The sequence below is a fragment of the Panthera leo genome, chromosome B1 (genome assembly GCF_018350215.1).
Source record: "Panthera leo isolate Ple1 chromosome B1, P.leo_Ple1_pat1.1, whole genome shotgun sequence".
NCBI lineage: Eukaryota > Metazoa > Chordata > Mammalia > Carnivora > Felidae > Panthera > Panthera leo.
In genome coordinates, this window is record NC_056682.1 from 197,980,676 (window position 1) to 198,000,376 (window position 19,701).

The window sequence follows — 19,701 nt, forward strand, 5'->3', positions numbered from 1 at the left end:
ACCCTTAGGTCAATGTTCTTTCCACTGTGCCTGAATCTCACTCTGCTGTCCCTTCTGAAGGGCGTGACCCCTGCTCCTGGGATGGATAGGTCAACATCCTCACGGTGGGCCTCCTCATCAAACCACTCCTTTTTTTCCAGGAAGCACACTCTGCTGGTCAACAATGGGTTTGCGATATCTGCTGCACTGCTCATGGCCTGTTCTCTCCAGGCAGGAGCCTTTGAAATGCTCATCGTGGGACGCTTCATCATGGGCGTGGATGGAGGTAAGCCTTAACCATTACTGCACGAGGCAGTAATGCGTTCCTCGGGGGTGCTTCGAAATGTGAGTGGTGTTTGGAGCTGTCACATGACTGGGCTCCTACTAGTGTTGAGTTGCCAGGGACCAAAGATGCAGAAAGTCTGCATGAAGGGGACAGTCCCGTGAGGTGAACCACTCATGAGGCTCTAGCAGGCTAATTGAGAAACACTGCCTGGTAGAAACCCAAGTCAACTCCAAAGACCTGGATGGTTTTCAGTACGTCATGCCTTTTGCTTTGTCATCTTCACTGTAAAATTCATATTCTGAGATTGTCTGTGGTTTCCAGGGGAGTTTCAATGAGGGTTGTATTTCCTGTCCGGACTCTGACTTATTCATTCCTTCGTGTATTCACTGAGTATTTGTGGAGCCCCTGCTGTGCCTGGCATTCTTCTCCATGCCGGGGGCACAGTGGTGAGTGAAATGCCCCAGTCCCTACCCGTGCAGCTTACATTCTAGTGGGTGGACAGACACATAATTAGATATATAAGGTAGGTAGTGTCAAGCCCTAGGAGAGAAATGAAGCAGGGCAGGAGGAGAGTGGGGACTATTTTAGGTAGGGCAGTCAGGGAGGACTGCTCAGAGGAGGAAACACATGAGCAAAGACCAGCATGAACCAGGAGTGAGGACCAAGTAAATGTCGGGGGAATGGGGTTCGTGGCCAAGAGAACAGTGCACTGGCCCTGTGGTGGAGTCGTGCTTGGAGAGTGAGGAGGCCAGCACGGCTGGAGCTTGGTGAGTGGGAGGAGAGTTGTAGATGAGGTTGAAGAGGGGCCGCTCAGATCACGCAGGGCATTGTAGGATTTGTGCCGAGGGTGATGTGACATGAGCTGGTTGTTTTTTCCGTAAGATTCCTCCTGCTTCTGTATAGAGAAAAGTGGAATCGGGGAGCCACTTGTCCAAGGGGAATAGCTGTGGTGGGGTGAGGTGGCGGCCGCGAGGCTGCGAGGTGCAGCCGGCTGCTGGCTGTGGGCTGTGAGAGCAGGGGCCTCCAAATATATTAGTAAAACCAGCTGACCGGCCAACCGACCAACCAACCTTGCTTTTTTCTAAATACTGTGAGTGTGGAAGGTAATACTTTCAGGCATTTGTGGGAAGCTTGCAAGCTTTTGGATTAGAGATCTCTGCCTTTGCTCTGAGGTCTGCTGCTTACCGATCACTGACTTCTGACAAGGTGCTTAATGGCCTTGGTTTCCCCATTTGTAAAATGGAAATAACACCTGCTTTGAAGGGCTGTCACAGGCTGACAGGACGCCATATACACATATAAAATCTGCCAAACTTGTGAGCTCATTAAAGGCTCATTCCCTTCCTTGCTGATTCTTGCAGGCTGCAGGCTGCAGGCCCCAGGCTTTAGGAGTGAGCTGAACAACAAACGTGCCTCAGGCAGAGGTGAGCAGGAGAGTGAGGGCCTGAGGAAGGTCAGGGGGCGAGACTTCCCACCCCTCCCCTGCGCTGCTGGTGGGAAATACTCAGGATCAGTAATAACCCAGACTCAGGGTGAAATTACTCCTCTGTCTTGGTATTCAGGTAGAAAGAGATGGCTCTAGAAAATGTTCATTGGTAAGAATAATGCCTGGCTTTACGTGGTGTCTCACAGTTAACCAGTGATGGTTAACTGGGTTGTCGTGCTCTGATCTAATGCTGAAGGACTGTTACGTTGTTGTCATTTTACCTGGAGGACACTGAGGCTCAGACACATGCGATTGTAGCATGGTTAAGGCTGAGGGCTATGGGTTTGCACTGTCTGGGTTCTCCCACTCACCTAGCTTATTTCATGGCTTTGAATCACTTAGATTTTGCTACCAAAAATAAAATATAAAAAAGTGAAACATAAGGGCTTAAAGCAGTAATTTTTTTAAATGTTAATTTTTGAGAGAGCGACAGAGCATGAGTGGGGGAGGGGGAGAGAGAGAGAGAGAGACACAGAGAGAGAGAGAGAGACAGACAGAATCCAAAGCAGGCTCCAGGCTCCGAGCTGTCAGCACAGAGCCTGACGTGGGGCTCGAACTCATGAACCATGAGATCATGACTTGAGCTGAAGTTGGACGCTTAACCCACTGAGCCACCCAGGCACCCCAGCAGTAATGGTTTTGGCTGACTTTGTAAGTCTATGGGCTGGTGGGGCAGTTCTGATCCGAGGCAGCTCTGCGGCTCTCCTCTGGGCTCTCTCGAGCGCTGTGGGGTGACTTCAGATGGCCTCACTCGCCTGTTTGGTTGTCGGCAGCTGAGTTGGGGTCGCAGGGGCCAGCTCGTCTCTGCTCCACAGGGTCTCTTCCCAGGGGATCCTCAGAGTTCCAGAGAGTGGCAACTGGGCAGGACCCGCCGTGCAAGCGCTTGTCAGGTCACTGCTTGTGGCACGTCTGTCGGGGTCCCCTCGGCCAGGCCGAGTCTCATGACCAGGCGCACAGTCCGTGTCAGAGGGACCTAAGCCCCCGAGGATGCAGACTCAAGGACTGTGAAGAGCAGCCTTCCGCTCGCTGTCTTAGCCTCTGAGTCTTCATCGCGAGGCCCCGCTGGTGGGCGCGTGAAAACGAACCGAGAGGCTGCGTGTGTGGCGCTTCGTACGTTCCAGGCATCTCGTGCCTTCGCCCAGTGCTGAGATTGGTGACGGCATCGTTGCCCTTAGTGCTGCCATTGTTTTTATTCTCAGTGAATAAGGTGTAGATCCCAGATTTGGACCGAGATGTCTGGTTTCACAGGCCCCGCCTGCCGATGAGAAAGGTCAGGTGAGGTGCAGCATGAGGGACCTTCCCCCGCGGAGGGTGTCTCTGGCAGGTTTAGATTTTATCCATCACCCTCTCCCAGTTGTCTTCCTCTCCAGCTATTCTGGGGGAGGCCACACTTACTACACATAGTTAGCTGCTCTCTGAATTTCCTTAACTAAGAAAAAGCCGGATTTGAAGAGCGATACCATTTTTACAAGGCCACGTATTCAAGACATGTGTCTGTTAGACCCCTTTTCTGAGGAGCTTTTCAAAAAGAAGCAGAAGACAAAAAGTAAGAACAAGGAGGGGAGAAAAAATCAGACCCTCTGACTTCTGGAGAATAGCCTGTTGCAGCTGGCCCACGATGTGGAAGCTTCAGGTTGTTTATGCTCACCAAGCCCTCTCAAAGCAGAGACGGGGACCTGCTTTTGAGCAGGCATTTGAGGTGAGGCAGTTGATCAGGAAGAAAGGAAAATTGCTGGGCAGGAGATGAGTGGACTGTCTGGCTTGTAATACATAATTTAAAGCCGAGTGATGAGCCTAGAGGCTTTGCAGAGTCTGTGCTGCTCAAGCCGGGTTTGCGGGCAGTATTTGGAACCACAGCAGAAACCCAGGATGCCTTCCTGAAGTGTCCTTTTTCTAAAAAGCTTGGCCAATAAACAAACAAACAAACAAACAAACAAACACATTTTTACATTGAAAATGTTTTGTGTCTGTGGAAGATTGTGTTGGACAGGTTCCTGCCAAGCCCTCCCAGTGCTGCCCACACTCCTAGGGGTGCAAGCCTGTGTCCATGCATTAGGAGCTCTCTGATGCGCCCCCCTGCTGCATTAGGGGCTCTCTGGTGGACAAATATGAACAGTAGCATTTAGAGAAGCATATGACATGGAAAGAATATAAAATCAGGGTCAAGGAAGTGACTTTAAGTTCTGGTTCCACCATTGACTTGCCAGGTGACCTTGGGACCATCATTTCACCTCTCTGGACCCCAGTAATGTCATCTAGAAAATAAGGAGGTGTGGACTCTGGTAGCTGAGGTTTCTACCAACTCTACAAAAAAATCTGCTTTGGCTCCTTTTGTACTCACCTTAGACCTACTATCTTGAATAGTCTCTTGAAACTTCTGGACCTCGCATGCCACATAGAGCTATATCGTTTACTCATTAAACAGCATCAGACAATAGGAGATTGTGAAGTAAGAGCATATGTTATGATTTGAGTCAAATTTTAACATGACAGAGAGCATGTGAGGTGTTCTGAAGGATGGATTCTGGTCCCAGCCCTGCTGCCTACCATCTGGGTGACCTCAGACAGACTTCTCTGTCCCTCTATCCCTTTCCTCACATGTACAGTACAGATAACAGCATAGCTACCTGACGATGTTCAGGTACCATACAGGGGTGTGTGTGTCTGTCTGTGTGTGTTTCTGTGTGTGTGCATGTCTGTGTGTGTGTGTGCCTGTGTGAAGAGAAGAAGACAGAAAAATTAAAATACACAACTAAAATAGCATATAAATCAGGAAGGCAGTACATGAAATTGGAGTGTATTAAATTCTTTGCATTGTCTGGGAAATACTAAATGTACTACTTTATATTAGATTTCATTAAGACACAGATTCATGAAATGACCTCTAGAGCAATAATTTGAAGAAGAGAAAATAACATAACAACAATCAAATGACCTAAAAATACTTAATCCTAAAGAAGGCAAGAGGGGAGAGAAAACCGAATATAGGAGAGTGCCATATAGAACAGCAAATGGTAAGATGTTATATTTAAACACAAGAATAACACTAAATAGACTCAGTACTCCAATTAAAAGATAAAAGTGGTGGGGCGCCTAGGTGGCTCAGTCGGTTGAGCGTCCGACTTCGGCTCAGGTCATGATCTCGCAGTCTGTGAGTTCAAGCCCGGTGTCAGGCTCTGTGCTGACAGCTTGGAGCCTGGAACCTGCTTCCAATTCAGTGTCTGCCCCTCTCGCTCTGCCCCTCCCCTGCTCATGCTCTGTCTCTCTCTCTCTCTCTCTCTCTCAAAAATAAACATTAAAAAAAATTTTTAAAAAAAGATAAAAATGGTTACACTGGATAAATCAAATACCTGTGTATATGCTGTTTGTATCTTAGATGTAAAGACATAGGAAGATTGAAAATAAAATAATAGAAAAAGCAATCCCAGGCAAACCCAAGCCCGTAAATATGGTTCGGCAGTACTGATAAGAGTCTAAGTAGATCTGAAGGCAACAAAGATTACTAAAGACAACGAGAGAGGTTTCATGATGATGAAGCATTCAGTTTGTCAGGAATATAATAATTCTAAATTTGATATGCACTTAATAAAAAGCATCAAAATGTATAAACTGAAAGTGAGTATAAGCTAAAAGTTAGCCAAACTGAAATGAGAAATACTGTCTCAGCCATGGATAAAACGAGTGGACAGAAACATCAGTAGTAGCTAGAATGTTTGAATGACACAGTTAACAAATATGAGCTAATTAACATATTAACATTAAACTTTAGAACTGTTAAACACACGTTTCTTTTTAGCTTTCATGGGCCATTTACAAAAATCAACCATATGATGAGCCATAAAGCAAGTCTCAACACATTTAAAAGGATTAATATTAGACTATGTTCTCTGACCACAACAGAATTAAGTTAGAAGCTAATTACAAAAGTATAAGTAGAAAATATTCACAGGTTTGGAAACTAAGATATAAGTGACATACACTCCAAGTAATGAATGTGTATTTCTGAGTAACCAGAGGGACAAAAAGAAATCACAATGCAAATTTTAAAATAGTTTGGATTAAATGATAATGAAAATACTACACAAGACATCTCAAAATTTGTGGACTATAGCTACAGCCATACTTCGAATAAAATTTATAACCTCAAATGCAAAAAGCTAAAAATCAGTAATCTAAATTTCCATCTCAAGAAGTTGGAAAGGGAATTTTCATTGGAGTGCATCAGCAAGATCAAAGTGAGTTCTATAAAAGATTAATAACTTTGCTAAACCCTTGTGAGACTATTTATAAAAAGAGCAGGAATTAATAACTAATATTAGGGTTTAAATGGTCAGCTCCTGAAGCATTAGAGAGATAAGAATATATTGTGATGTGATATATTTGAAAACTTAAAGTGTACAAATGCCTAGAAAGAGAAATCTTAACCAATAGTGATGTAAGAAGAATTAGAGTATCTGAATAGTCCTATTCTATTAAATAAGTTGAACATATAATTAAAAACCTCCCAACAAAGGTGATTCAAAGCTTCCTTAAGAGAGAACAACACCAATTCTGTATAAACATTTCCAGGGGGGATATTTCCCAGCTCATTTGATAAGATGAGTGTATCCTGGATAGCATATCCTTATAAGAACTCTACAGGGAAAAAATTACAGGCCAATATCATTAAGGAACATAGATATAAAAATCCTAAGCAAAGACTTAGCGAACAATTTCAACGATAAACAACATAAAACATAAAAAGATAATAGGTCAAGACCTAGCTGAGTTACGCCAGCAGTGGAAGATTGGATTAACATTTGAGAATCAGTCAGGGTGATTCATCATATTTACAGAATACATTTGAAGACAAAATTATATGATGATTTTGACATATGCAGAAAAAACAGTTGATAATGTTCAGTATCCACTTACGGTAAAAAAAAAAAAAATGTAAAAACAACTCTAACCAACGAGGAATAGAAGAAAATTTCCTTATACTAATGAAGGCTGTCTACCCAGACCTACAGCAGTCATCATACTCAGTACTAAGATGTTGATAGGTTTTTCTCTGAGCTCAGGAGCAACACAAAATACATGCTGTCACCACTCTGAGTCAACATAGTACGAGAGGTCCTAGGTAATGCCACGAGGCAAATAAAATTTTTTTTAACACAAGGCATAAAGATTGGAAAAGATGAACTAAAACTGTCATCTGTCGCAGATGTCATGAATGCATAAAGCATCTAAATCTATAAATAAACTTTAGAATGAGTGAGTGGATTTGGCTACCAGGGTCTCTGGATAAAAAGTCATCATACTTGTGTACTTGTAACACTAAATGCAATTTTATTTCTATACATAAGGTCGAGACACTAAAAGCAATTGTATTCTTATGTAGAAAATGAAATTTATAAACTATACCATTTAAAAGGCTGTAAAAACCATCAAATACCCACGAATAAGTCTAGTGGGAAATGTGCAATTTCTAATCTCCTTATTATCTACACAAAAATCTATAAAATATTATGGAAAGAAATTAGACACATACATGGGGGGTATTCCATATTCACAAGTTGGAAGACAACATTATAATGATGTTCCCTCTATGCTGATCTATAGATTCGATATAAACCCAAGCAAATCCAAGCAGGTTTTGTAAAATGGAAATTTCAGACTGCTTCTAAAATGTACATGGGAATACAAAGTGCTGAGAATTCACAAGATTATCTTCCAGAAAAAGAAAAATGGGAGAACTTAATCTGTGGGGCATCAACGGTTAGAAAGTTACAGTGGTTCGGACAGTGCAGATTGGTGCAAAGAGAGAGAAATACATCAGTGGACTAGAAATGAGACTTCTGAAGCTGAGCCATACATATATGGACACTTATCTATGGTGAAGGTGTAGCTGGAGAGCTGAAGGGAAGAGCGTCTTTTCAATAAATGATGTCGGGTCAGTTGGGGTCACCAGTGGTTGGGAATTGCAGCCCCTGGCAGGCTGGTACTCAGTTGTGATTGTGCTATATGGGAACAGGACCCAGTGGTAGTCTGATGGGGACTGCAGACTCCAAGAAGGGAGCAGATGTTAATATGCACCTGTGTTTTTATGCTTGGAATGTTTTATGTGAAATTTATTTTAAATGGAATGTTTCTATGTATTGCATCTTTCCGGAAACATGAGTTCCTGGGGTAACCGGGAAGGAAAGTAATAATCCCAGCAACCGTGAAAGAACCCCTTTTTGCTTATGTCTATGGTCAGGAAATTTCTACAGGTATAACTTAAGTTATTATTGGTACATCGTAGCTGTTTTTGCAGAACAGAGGCTTATGGGTCAAGAGTTGTTATCTGTATTTTTCTGCTGCTGCTTCTCTCTGGGGAGTTGTCTTAGGGATAAAGTCCAGATTGCGCCATCCAAGGTGTCAAATAACTGCATTTGTATTGACACCTGACATTTTAATGCCATTACAAATGAAACCTGAACGCTTCTTGACTTCATACGCACAATCAATCCCAGGTAGATTATAGCTCTAAAGATGAGAGGTAAAACCATAAATATCCTAGAAGGTAACATACCATATAATATTTTCATCATCTTAGGACACAGAAAGATTTCTTAAACAGGACAGAACAGCACTAGTTTAAAGTAAAAGAATTGATAAATTGAACTACATTAAAATTAAAGACTTCTTTCTATTCATACAAAAAAATCACCATTAATGAAGGGACAAACCACAGAGAGCAGGAAAATATTCGCAATGAATGAAATTGACAAAGGGCTCATACACAGAATACATTAAGAACTCTTACAAATCAATAATAAAAAGACAGAACATCTCTTACAAAAATGGCTAAGAGACAAAATAGGCATTTTCACAAGTTACATTAGTATTCCTCAAAAAGTTAAAAACAGAACTAATCTATGACCCAGTAATCACACTACTTACCCCAAAAATACAAAAACCCTAATTCAAAGGGATACATGCACCCCATGTTTATAGCAGCATTATTTACAGTGGCCAAACTATGGAAGCAGCCCAGAGTGTCTGTCGATAGATGATGGGGTAAAAAAGATGTGAGATGTCATGGAATATTACTCAGCCGTCAAAAAGAATGAAGTCTTGTCATTTGCAACAACGTCGATGGAGCTAGAGACTACTATTCTAAGTGAGATAAGTCAGAGAAAGACAAATACCATGTGATTTCACTCGTATGTGGAATTTGAGAAACAGTAAACAAGCAAAAGAAAAGAGAGAGACGAACCAAGAAACAGACTCTTACCTACATAGAGAACAAACTGATGTCACCAGAGGGGAGGGGGGTGGGGGGATGGGTGAAATAGGTGATGGGGACTAAGGAGGGCACTTGTGATGAGCACTGGGTGATGTGTGGAAGTGTCGAATCACTAGATTGTACATCTGAAACCCATAGAACACTGTGTGTTAACTACACTGGAAATTAAAATAAATAAAATAAATCTCACTCGTAATTAAGGAAATGCACATTAAAACCACAATTGCTAAAAATTAAAAAGACCAGTAATGCCAAATATTGGCAAAAATGTGGAGCAAAGTATTTCATACGTCTCTTATAAAGGTGTAAATTGGTGTGATAATTTGGGGAAACTGGATTTATCTACCAAAAGTGAACATACATATCTTACGGTTGCCGTATATATATATTTCCATACATGTGCATCTACACACTTGTGTAAGCATGTTTATGGGGCACTGTTAGTGTTAATCCCAAACTGGAGAGCGCTGAAGTGTCCCTCAATGGGAAGGTGGATGCATTGTGATACTCTCACACGTTGGAATATGACACAGCAATAAAAACAAACAGATTACAGCTGTGTGCTACAGCACAGATGCATTTCACGTCTGTGAGAAACACAAAAGAGATGAAATACCAGAGAAATACATCCCCTTCCCCTGTGATTCTGTGTACATCCATCTTTGGTGACAGCATCAGGCTGGTGGTGACCTTGGGGGAAAAGGGAGAGGATGGTGGTCCTGAGGAAGCACAGGGTGCGGCTTCCGGGGGGCTGGTATTGTAGGTTGATTCGTGTGTGTGTGTGTGTGTGTGTGTGTGTGTGTGTGTAGGTTGATTCTTGACCTGGGTGGGAGTTGCACAGGCGTGCGCATTTTGTGATGATTCATCAGACTACATGCGTATTATCTGCGCGATTTAAAAATATATGTCATAATTTGGGGCGCCTGGGTGGCTCAGTCGGTTGAGTGTCCGACTTCGGCTCGGGTCATGATCTCGCGGTTTGTGAGTTCAAGCCCCGCATCGGGCTCTGGGCTGACAGCTTGGAGCCCGGATCCTGCTTCGAGTTCTGTGTCTCCCTCTCTCTCTCTGCCCCTCCCACCCCTGCTCACACTCTGCTTTCTCTCTCTCTCAAAAATAAATAAACATTGAAAAAACTTTTTAAAAAGTATATGTCATAATTTGATTTTCAAAAGTCAAGACTTACTACATTCAGTAAATACTTTGGACTGGACTCAACTTTTTCTTTACCCCAGTAGGAAAACGTACATTTCCAGGTGTCCCTAGAGTATTTCTTTCAGCATCTCTGATTTCCCTAGAAAATGTTTTCCGAGGTCCCTTCTGCTTTTTGACGGCTAAGAGCTGACAATCCAATTGGACTCTGAGAGGAATCGGAGAGCTAAGCTCGCCTGTGTGAGGGCGTGTGCCCTGACTGCTCCTTGCACACCATCGGACCGTGCACCCTGAGGAAGGGGAAGGCCTTCTGGAAGGTGTAGCAGGCTGGGTACATTGGGACTGTTGTGATGTTTTAGATACGAGACATGCTGCCCTCTGCTCACTTCTCGGAGTCTCTGCTCGCTGTCTGACTGCCCACCGGGGGGCCTGCTCCCATAGACCACAGTTGTAACCAGGGACCAGCCAGCCAGGGTCCGCTACTCCAGATCGCTGGTATCTGCTGACCCTGGCCTTTCTGAGCCAGGATTAAACAAGTAACAGTAGAGCAGTAGTGGGCGGGAACCCATTCAGTACCTGGTTTGTTTCTTTTTTATTTATTTATTTTGAGAGAGAGAGTAGGGGAGGGGCAGAGAGAGAGAGACTGAGACAGAGGCAGAGAGACAGGCAGAGACAGAGAGAGAATCCCAAGCAGGCTCTGCACCATCAGCGCAGAGCCCGACGCGGGGTTTGAACCTACATAGCACAAGATCGTGACCTGAGCCGAAATCAAGAGTCTGACCTTAACCGACTGAGCCACCCAGGCCCCCATAATACACGTTAATCAAGCCCCTATCTGTCCCAGGGCTGGTGCTGCAGGTGCCGTGCTCTCAGGGAGCTTCACTGTGGCTGCGGGTGAGGAAACAGACGGTCGAGTAAATACCAAACAAGAAACATGCAGAAAGCACTAAGCACTCGGGGGAGCCAGGACTGGATGCAGAGACAAAGAGCTGGGGAAGGGGCCAGTTCCAGCAGGTGGCCAGGGAAGGCCTCAGTGAGGAGGTGTGCTAGTCTCCCGGGGGCGGGCCTCAAACAATAGAGATCATGCTATTAAAGTTCAGAGGCCAGAAGCCCAACATCAAGGTGCGGGCAGGCTTTGTTCCTTCCCGAGGCTCTGAGGGTGAATCTGTTCTGTGCTCTGCACCCCTTGGCCTTCCCTGACTAGCGTCTCTCTTGTCCCTGTCCCCATCTTCACATGGCCTCCTTCTCGGTATCTTCACATGACCTCTTATAAGGATGCCAGTGATTGAATTTAGGACCCACCCTTATCCGGTATGACCTCCTCTTAACTTGAGTACATCTGCAAACAACTTCCAAATGAGGTCACTTTGCTGGGGGCTTGGTAAGACAGGAAGCACAGGCGGGGGTCAGCTTATGGGGCTGTGACAACCAAGGTTCCAGATAAACAGAGCAGCAAAGGCCAATATCCTACAGTCAGTATGCGCCTGGGGTTCAGCGAACCCCAAGGCTGGGGGCCCCTGGGGAGGAAGAGTGGCAAGAGATGGGGGTCGTGGGTCGAGAGAGGCCGCTCAGGGGTGTGGGATGCCTGGTGCAGCACTACGGGCCTCGGATGACCTACCCCCTGGTTTGCCTGGGTCGCAGGACTTCCAGTGCTAAAACCGGGACAGTCCCCCAGCCAACTGGCATGTGGTGGCTTTCATGTAGACTGCCTCCTCATTCGGCCCCGGTTTAGCCACCAGCATCGCATTTTGCCATGTCATTTCACAGCTGGGAGAGGAGAACGGCCACCACTTATCGACAGCTTACTGTATGCAGGCACCTGCAAAGCATTTCACATACATCTCACCTGTGCACAGCACCTGTGTGAAGGGGGTATAATTACTGTCCCAGCTGTGGCTCCGTGCCCTTCACCGCCACCTCGCCGCCTCTTTCCCACCAGCTTTATCATTTCCTCATTCATTTTTTGAGAGGTGATTAGCCCCAGTGGGGAGGAGGAGCTTCGGGGAAAGGAAACTGACAGTTTTTTAAGTGCCTGTCAAGTGACCACACGTGAGGCAGAAGCCTTATGTGTGATAATTTCATTGCCACTGCAACAGAAATAGACAGCAATTATTACCCTAATTTTATAGATCAGGAAGCCTAGGCTAGGAGAAGCTAATTGACTTGATCAAGGTCACCTGGCGAGGAAGCCGGGGCTCTGGGACTTGAGTCCTTGTACGTGTCTCCCCCTGTGGTGCTCCCCACCCCAGGCAGCAAGGTGCCAAGCTGGTCCCCGGCCAGCCAGTGCTTCCACGAGGCCAGCTGTTTTCAGCGTGTGTATTTTGGATAAAAATTCAAACAGCATCTGGCTTATGTTGTGACTTTGCAGATAATTCCCATCTCTTTGTACCTTAAGCATGTTTGCCTTTCTGGTGAGGCAGGAAAAGTTGTTCTGGGCTGAGATGCAGTGAAAGAGATCCTCAGCTTATAAATTGGGTCACATAGTCCCTCTCCTAATTTTTTTTTTTAATGTTTTTTCTTTTTTAATTTATTTTGAAAGAGACAGAGAGAGAGCAGGTGAGGACCAGAGAGAGAGACAGAGAATTCCAAGCAGGCTCCACGCTTATCACGGAGCCCGATGCGGGGCTCGATCTCACAACTGCAAGATCATGACCTGAGCTGAAATCAAGAGCCAGACACTTAACTGACTGAGCCACCCAGGCGCCCCGAATTTTTTTTTTTTTAAAGGAAGGGTCTCTCTGACGGCTAGCGACTGGGGCGAATTCAGCGTAACTTGAAGCATGTTGATTGGTACCTAGAGTGTTTCGGGAGGTGCGAGAGGCATGGGGAGGCCAGGGCAGGAAAGAAATGTTTGATGCCCTCACAGTGTGGTGAAAAGTCAGGCAATAAGAATGAGTGTTGTCGGCACTGATTTGTAGAGCACTGCACAGTGAGCAGACGCCAACTCTCCCAGCCGCCCTGTGCAGTTAGGCTCAGTTCTTAGCCCATTTGCAGAGAGGGAAGCCGAGGCCTAGAGATGCTAACTCCCCCAGCCAAGGCCTCATGGCCCGTAAGTTACAGGGATTCTCCCCCGGAGGCAGTGTGGCTCTGGGTGTGCCGTCTGTGCTCCAGACGAGCCGTGAGTCAGCCTGCGATAAGGTCTATAGACCTTTGTGGGCCTGTAAAGGGATTTGAGAATAGCCTTGCCCAGGTACAGGTGGAAAACTGGGCTTCTTGAAACTGACAAGCACTCTATAAAATGTTGTAAAATGGGTATAATAGTATCTACCCTACCTGAGTCCCGTGACTTACATAAAGAGACACGGTCAGCTAGTGGGAGAAGCTCAAGTTCTAGAATCGGAGACCTGACTTGTTGGGCAAAATAATCTCTTCGGGCCTCTCTGGCCATCACTTGGTGATTTGGGAAAGTTACTCCATTTGTGCCTCAGTTTCCTCATATTTAGAATAAGGATAACGGTAGTACATTTACTTCAGTGGGTTACTATAAAAATAGGTAAGTTAATAAATGTAGAGATAAGAAGGATCCCGCTCCTTGGTAAGCACTAGGCGTGTTGGCTGCTAAACACCACCAGTACCGTCTGCTACCACTACCTCCGCTCTCATTGCCACTCTCGCCACCACTGTCACCACCTCCTCCATCGGCATTATCACCACCACCACCACCACCACCTCTACCATCGTTACCACCATGACCACCACCTCTTCCACCACTGCCATCACCTTCTCCATCATCACCACCTCTTTTGCCACTACTGCCATCACCACCACCACCACCACCACCGCCTCTTCCACCGGCACCATCATCTTCTCCACCATCACCACCTCTTCCACTACTACCACCGTCACCATCATCACCACCACCATCACCACCACTGCCATCATCACCACCATCATCATCATCATCACTACCACCACCTTCACTATCACCACGACCACCATCACCACCACCACCACCACCAACACCATCATCATCGTCGTCATCACCACCACCACCACCTTCACTATCACCACCACCGCCATCACCACCACCTCTACCATCATTACCACCTCGCCACCATCACTACCTTCTCCACCACCTCTTCCACCACCACCACCACCATGACCGCTACCACCTCCATCACCATCATCACCACCTCTTCCGCCACTTCTGCCTCTTCCACCACTATCACCACCATCACCACCGCCATCACCATCACCACCACCATCACCACCACGATCGCTGCTACCACTTCCGTCACTACCACCACCACCCCATCATCACCCTCATCATTATCACCACCCCCATCACCACCTTCACTATCACCACCACCGCCGCCACCACCTCTACCATCGTTACCACCATGACCACCACCTCTTCCACCACCGCCATCACCATCACCACCACCACCGCCTCTTCTACCGGCACCATCATCTTCTCCACCATCACCACCTCTTCCACTACTACCACCGTCACCATCACCACCATCACCATCACCGTCATCATCACCATCTCCACCACCGCCATCATCACCACCATCATCATCATCATCACTACCACCACCTTCACTATCACCACGACCCCCGTCACCACCACCACCACCACCACCATCATCATCGTCGTCATCACCACCACCACCACCTTCACTATCACCACCACCGCCATCACCACCACCTCGCCACCATCACTACCTTCTCCACCACCTCTTCCACCACCACCACCACCATGACCACTACCACCTCCATCACCATCATCACCACCTCTTCCGCCACTTCTGCCTCTTCCACCACTATTGCCACCATCACCACCGCCATCACCATCACCACCACCACCACCATCACCACCACGATCGCCGCTACCACTTCCGTCACTACCACCACCACCCCATCATCACCCTCATCATCATCACCACCACCACCACCACCGCCATTGTCACCATCTCCACCACCGCCATCATCACCATCATCATCATCATCACTACCACCACCTTCACTATCACCACCACTGCCATCACCACCACCTCTACCATCATTACCACCTTGCCACCATCACTACCTTCTCCACCACCTCTTCCACCACCACCACCACCATGACCGCTACCACCTCCATCACCATCATCACCACCTCTTCCGCCACTTCTGCCTCTTCCACCACTATCGCCACCATCACCACTGCCATCACCACCACCACCATCGCCACCACGATCGCCGCTACCACTTCCGTCACTACCACCACCACGCCATCATCACCCTCATCATCATCACCACCCCCACCACCACCTTCACTATCACCACCACCACCGCCACCATCATCATCTGTTTTCCCTTCTACAAAATCTGCCTCTCAGCCATGCCTTCTGGATTAAATGATACAGGGCATGTCAAAGCATTAGCGATTTGTGCAGAAAGCTTGGGGTAGTGTTGTGGCTGCAGCACTGTTCTTGTCAGGGCACGGCAGAGGGGGCGCCCTGACCCATGTCCCTCGAGGGAGACGGCCCTCTCGCTGACCGGGGTGCTCCTCCCTCAGAGAAGACAGACCTCTCACAGCCGCCGTTGTTCCTTCACAGGCATCGCCCTCAGCGCGCTCCCCATGTACCTGAACGAGATCTCGCCCAAGGCGATCCGTGGCTCTCTGGGGCAGGTGACCGCCATCTTCATCTGTGTTGGCGTGTTCGTGGGGCAGCTGCTGGGCCTGCCTGAGCTGCTGGGAAAGGTAAGTGCGGCTCGCCGGCCAGCCATGTCTATTGTCATTTGATGCCACCCTCCCAGCTCCCACATCCCTTCCGGGACCAGGGGTGGTTGGAGGTGAGCCCTTCCTCCAAAGGCTTGTCCGTGGTGTTCCTGAGCATGCGGGCCTCTCACTCACCACTGGAGGGCAGTTATCGAGTTCCTTCGACTGCGTTTGATTTTTTGTTTTTTTCCAGAACATAAAGAATACATAACAAATGCAAACCTTAACAGAATGTTCAGATCCACCCACCCGATAACTGTTGTCAGCAGCTAATTTGTATTCATTTAGGTGTTTTTCTTTGCTTCTACAAACTCATATAAACATATAGTTGTTGTTGTTTTTGTTTTAATGGAACCATGCCACACGCATTGTTCTGCAACTTGGCTGTTTTCACTTACTGTATTTGGGGCATCTTTCCAAGATGTTTTGCTCTGCTCTACCTCACTCTGTCTTTCCTACATAAACATGTAGTTGCACAGTCTTCTGTTTTGGGAAGCAGGAGGGCCTGACTTTGAATCCCAGTTCAACAGCTGACTTGCCTTCTGGCCTTGGCAGGAAGGAAAGCCTCGCCCGGGTGGGGGGGGGGGGAGGGAGGGTGATGAGGGAGGGGAGGACCTACAGAGACCAGAGAGAGGCCTGGAGGCTGTGGCTCTCTCTCCGGGTAGAGGGGAAGGGGATGACTTGCTGTCGGAGCGTCCCGCCGGGATGAGGGGGGAGAGCGTGGCCTCCCCGCAGACAGCGGAAGGTTGGGGGGTGGGTCGGGAGGAGGTGAATCTCGGGGTGATGGGGGTGGTGCCTGCCGCCTGCCACGTCTGGCGCTTGAGCGGAGCACAGCTGACCAGCCCCGTGAGCGGCGCCCCTGCTCCAGCGATAGGAGTGCTCATGATAATGCGCACGTCTCGCGCGCTCGTTGTTTGTGCCGTCCCGAGCCTCACGGCTGCTCTGTGGGCGGCTCCCCTCTGCAGCCGTGGACGTGGAAGCAGAGAGAGGTGAGGTCAGACCTGACTCGTGGCTGAAACCGGAACCTGGGTCTGTCTGCTTCCAGACCCATGTATGGGGCGTGTCTCACACAGCTAAGAAGGGACACGCTGGGTCCCCTGGGAGCGGGAGCAAGATCCCGACACTGATTCTCACGTGCGCGTTCTTTCCGTGCATCAAGCAGTTCTCTGACACCAGCCGGGTGTCCTGTGAATCCACGCAATTCTGACACCATCTACCTGGACGCAGTGTCAGACCCCACAGGGTAAGGGCTCAGTCCTACGAGGCTGTCCCCACTTCAGAAGCCAGTTGCAACTCTAGGTTGTCCCCTGTGCTTCCGACCGACTGGCCATGAATCAGTGGTTCCTACGACCTTCTCCTTGAGTTGGGTTAATTTGCTAGAACAGCTCACAGAACACAGGGACCCATCGACCCACGAGATGACGGGTTTCTCACAAAAGGGTACAACTCAGAACAGCCAGAGAAAGGAGACACGCAGGGGAAGGCAGACGGAGGGGATGGAGTTTCCCTCCCCACTCTGGGACGTCACTCTCCCAGAATCTGTGTTCGCCCACCTGAAGCTCTTGGAACCCCATCCTTTGGGGGGTTTGTGGAGGCTTCCTTACAAAGGAATGATTGATTAGATCATTGGCCATTGGCGACTGAACTCAGTCCCTGTCCCGTCCCCTCCCTGGAAGTTCCGGGTCACTTGGTTTTCTCCATGGTTACCCAGCCCCCTTCCTTGGGTGCCTTCCAAAGTCACTTCGTTAACATAAATGCGGGTGTGGCTTAAAGAGGTTTGTTATGATTATTGAGACACCTTTATTACTCTCATCTCTTAGGAAATCCTAAGGGTTTTGGGAGCTCTGTGCTAGAAGTGGGCAGGAGACCAAATATATGTTTCTTTTTATAAATCACAATAAGACAGTAAGAGCTTAGACTGGGAGAATACCAGCCCCTTTATGCCTTACCCTTAAGAAGCCGAGGGCCAGCCCCTGCCTCATTCAGGGAAGGTTTTATAAGCTGAGGATTATGATAAGATTATGGGAGCTGGATGGCATTTATCCCTTAAAAATGTTTTTGGGGGCACCTGTGTAGCTCAGTTGGTTAAGCATCTGACTTCAGCTCAGGTCATGAGCTCGCAGTTCACGAGTCCGAGCCCTGCGTCAGGCTCTGTGCCGACAGCTCAGAGCCTGGAGCCTGCTTCGGATTCTGTGTCTTTCTCTCTGCCTGTCCCCTGCTCGTGCTCTGTCTCTCTCTCTCAAAAATAAATAAAAACATTAAAAAAATGTTTTTGAATGTTTGCTAACACTTTTTATTGTGGTAAAATATACATAAGGTTGACCATTTGCAGCATTTTGACGTCTACATTTCCATAGCATCATACGTGACTTTTTATACTTCACCTGATGGAGGTCACTTCCGAAGAATCTACTTCCGATCTTTTATTATCAACCCTTTGGGGTTATTATGGCCACGATTTTTTTCTCTTTTGCAAAAACAGAAATAACGCACGCTTAATATTTGTGGTTGCCACACGCATGGTGATTTCTAGAATTAGTGCAAGCAGGTGGGAAACAATCTACTTACCAAAGTGAGATCCCACATTAGAGAGGCTCTTTTGCTTTTTGTTTTCAAAATATTTTAAAATTCTGAAAGTCACCGTTATGTGTGTGGCAAAAATAAAAATATTATAACAATCACAGCCTCTGTTCTTACATGTAAAAATGTATTTATTTTTTAATGTTTATTTATTTTTGAGACAGAGAGAGACAGAACATGAGTGAGCGAGGGGCAGAGAGAGAGGGAGACACAGGCAGCAGGCTCCAGGCTCTGAGCTGTCAGCACAGAGCCCGACACAGGGCTTGAACTCGTGAGCCGTGAGATCATGACCTGAGCCAAAGTCAGACACTCAACCGACTGAGCCACCCAGGTGCCCCATAAAAACATATTTTAAAGTCAACAGAGAGACCTGTTGTCCTCCCAGAGTGAAAAAGTAAATAAGCATCTGCTTCAGTAGAGGTTAAGTTTTTCTCTTTCAGGGGGAATTCCAATTCCTTATTGGACTCCTCTCTTGTAAATCAGTGTCCGGTCCTTTCTGCCACCAGGCTGGGGTCCTGTCTCAGCTCAGGTTGCTGTCAAATACCAGAGGTTGGGCAGCTTGAGAGCAAGAGAACTCTTCTGCATGTCGCTGTCCAGTTCTCCCAGCACCATTTGCTAAAGAGACTGTCTTTTTTCCTTTGGATGCTCTTTCCTGCTTTGTCAAAAATTAGTGGGCCGTGCGTTTGTGGGTCCAATTCTGGGTTCTCTATTCCATTCCATTGGTCTACGTGTCTGTTTTTGTGCCAATACCATGCTGTCTTGATGATTACAGCTCTGTAGTACAGGCTAAAGTCTGGGATTGTGATGCCTCCCGCTTTGGTTTTTTCTTCAATATTACTTTGGCTATTTGGGGTCTTTTGTGGTTCCATAAAAATTTTAGGATTGTTTGTTCTAGCTTTGAGAAGAATGGCGGTGCAATTTTGATTGGGTTTGCGTTGAATGTGTAGATTGCTTTGGGTGGTATTGACATTTTAACAATATTTGTTCTTCCAATCCATGAGCATGGAATGTTTTTTCCATTTCTTTGTGTCTTCTTCAGTTTCCTTCATAAGCTTTCTACAGTTTTCAGTGTACAGATCTTTTACATCTTTGGTTAGGTTTATTCCTAGGTATTCTATGGTTCTTGGTGCAACTGTAAATGGGATCAGTTTCTTTATTTGTCTTTCTGTTGCTTCATTATTGGTGTATAAAAATGCAGCTGATTTCTGTGCATTGATTTTGTACCCTGCGACTTTGCTGAATTC

At 46.9% G+C, this 19,701-nt stretch overlaps 1 protein-coding gene across 3 annotated transcripts in view; it reads left to right on the forward strand.

Moving 5' to 3' along the window:
• The window catches only part of SLC2A9 (solute carrier family 2 member 9), a 255,169-nt gene that overhangs the window by 81,374 nt on the left and 154,094 nt on the right, over positions 1 to 19,701 (forward strand). For all 3 annotated transcript variants that reach the window (XM_042936893.1, XM_042936894.1, XM_042936895.1), the window contains 2 exons: positions 141 to 265; positions 15,714 to 15,859. In XM_042936893.1, coding sequence (XP_042792827.1) covers positions 141 to 265; positions 15,714 to 15,859 — 271 coding nt within the window. The remainder of the gene's footprint in view (positions 1 to 140; positions 266 to 15,713; positions 15,860 to 19,701) is intronic.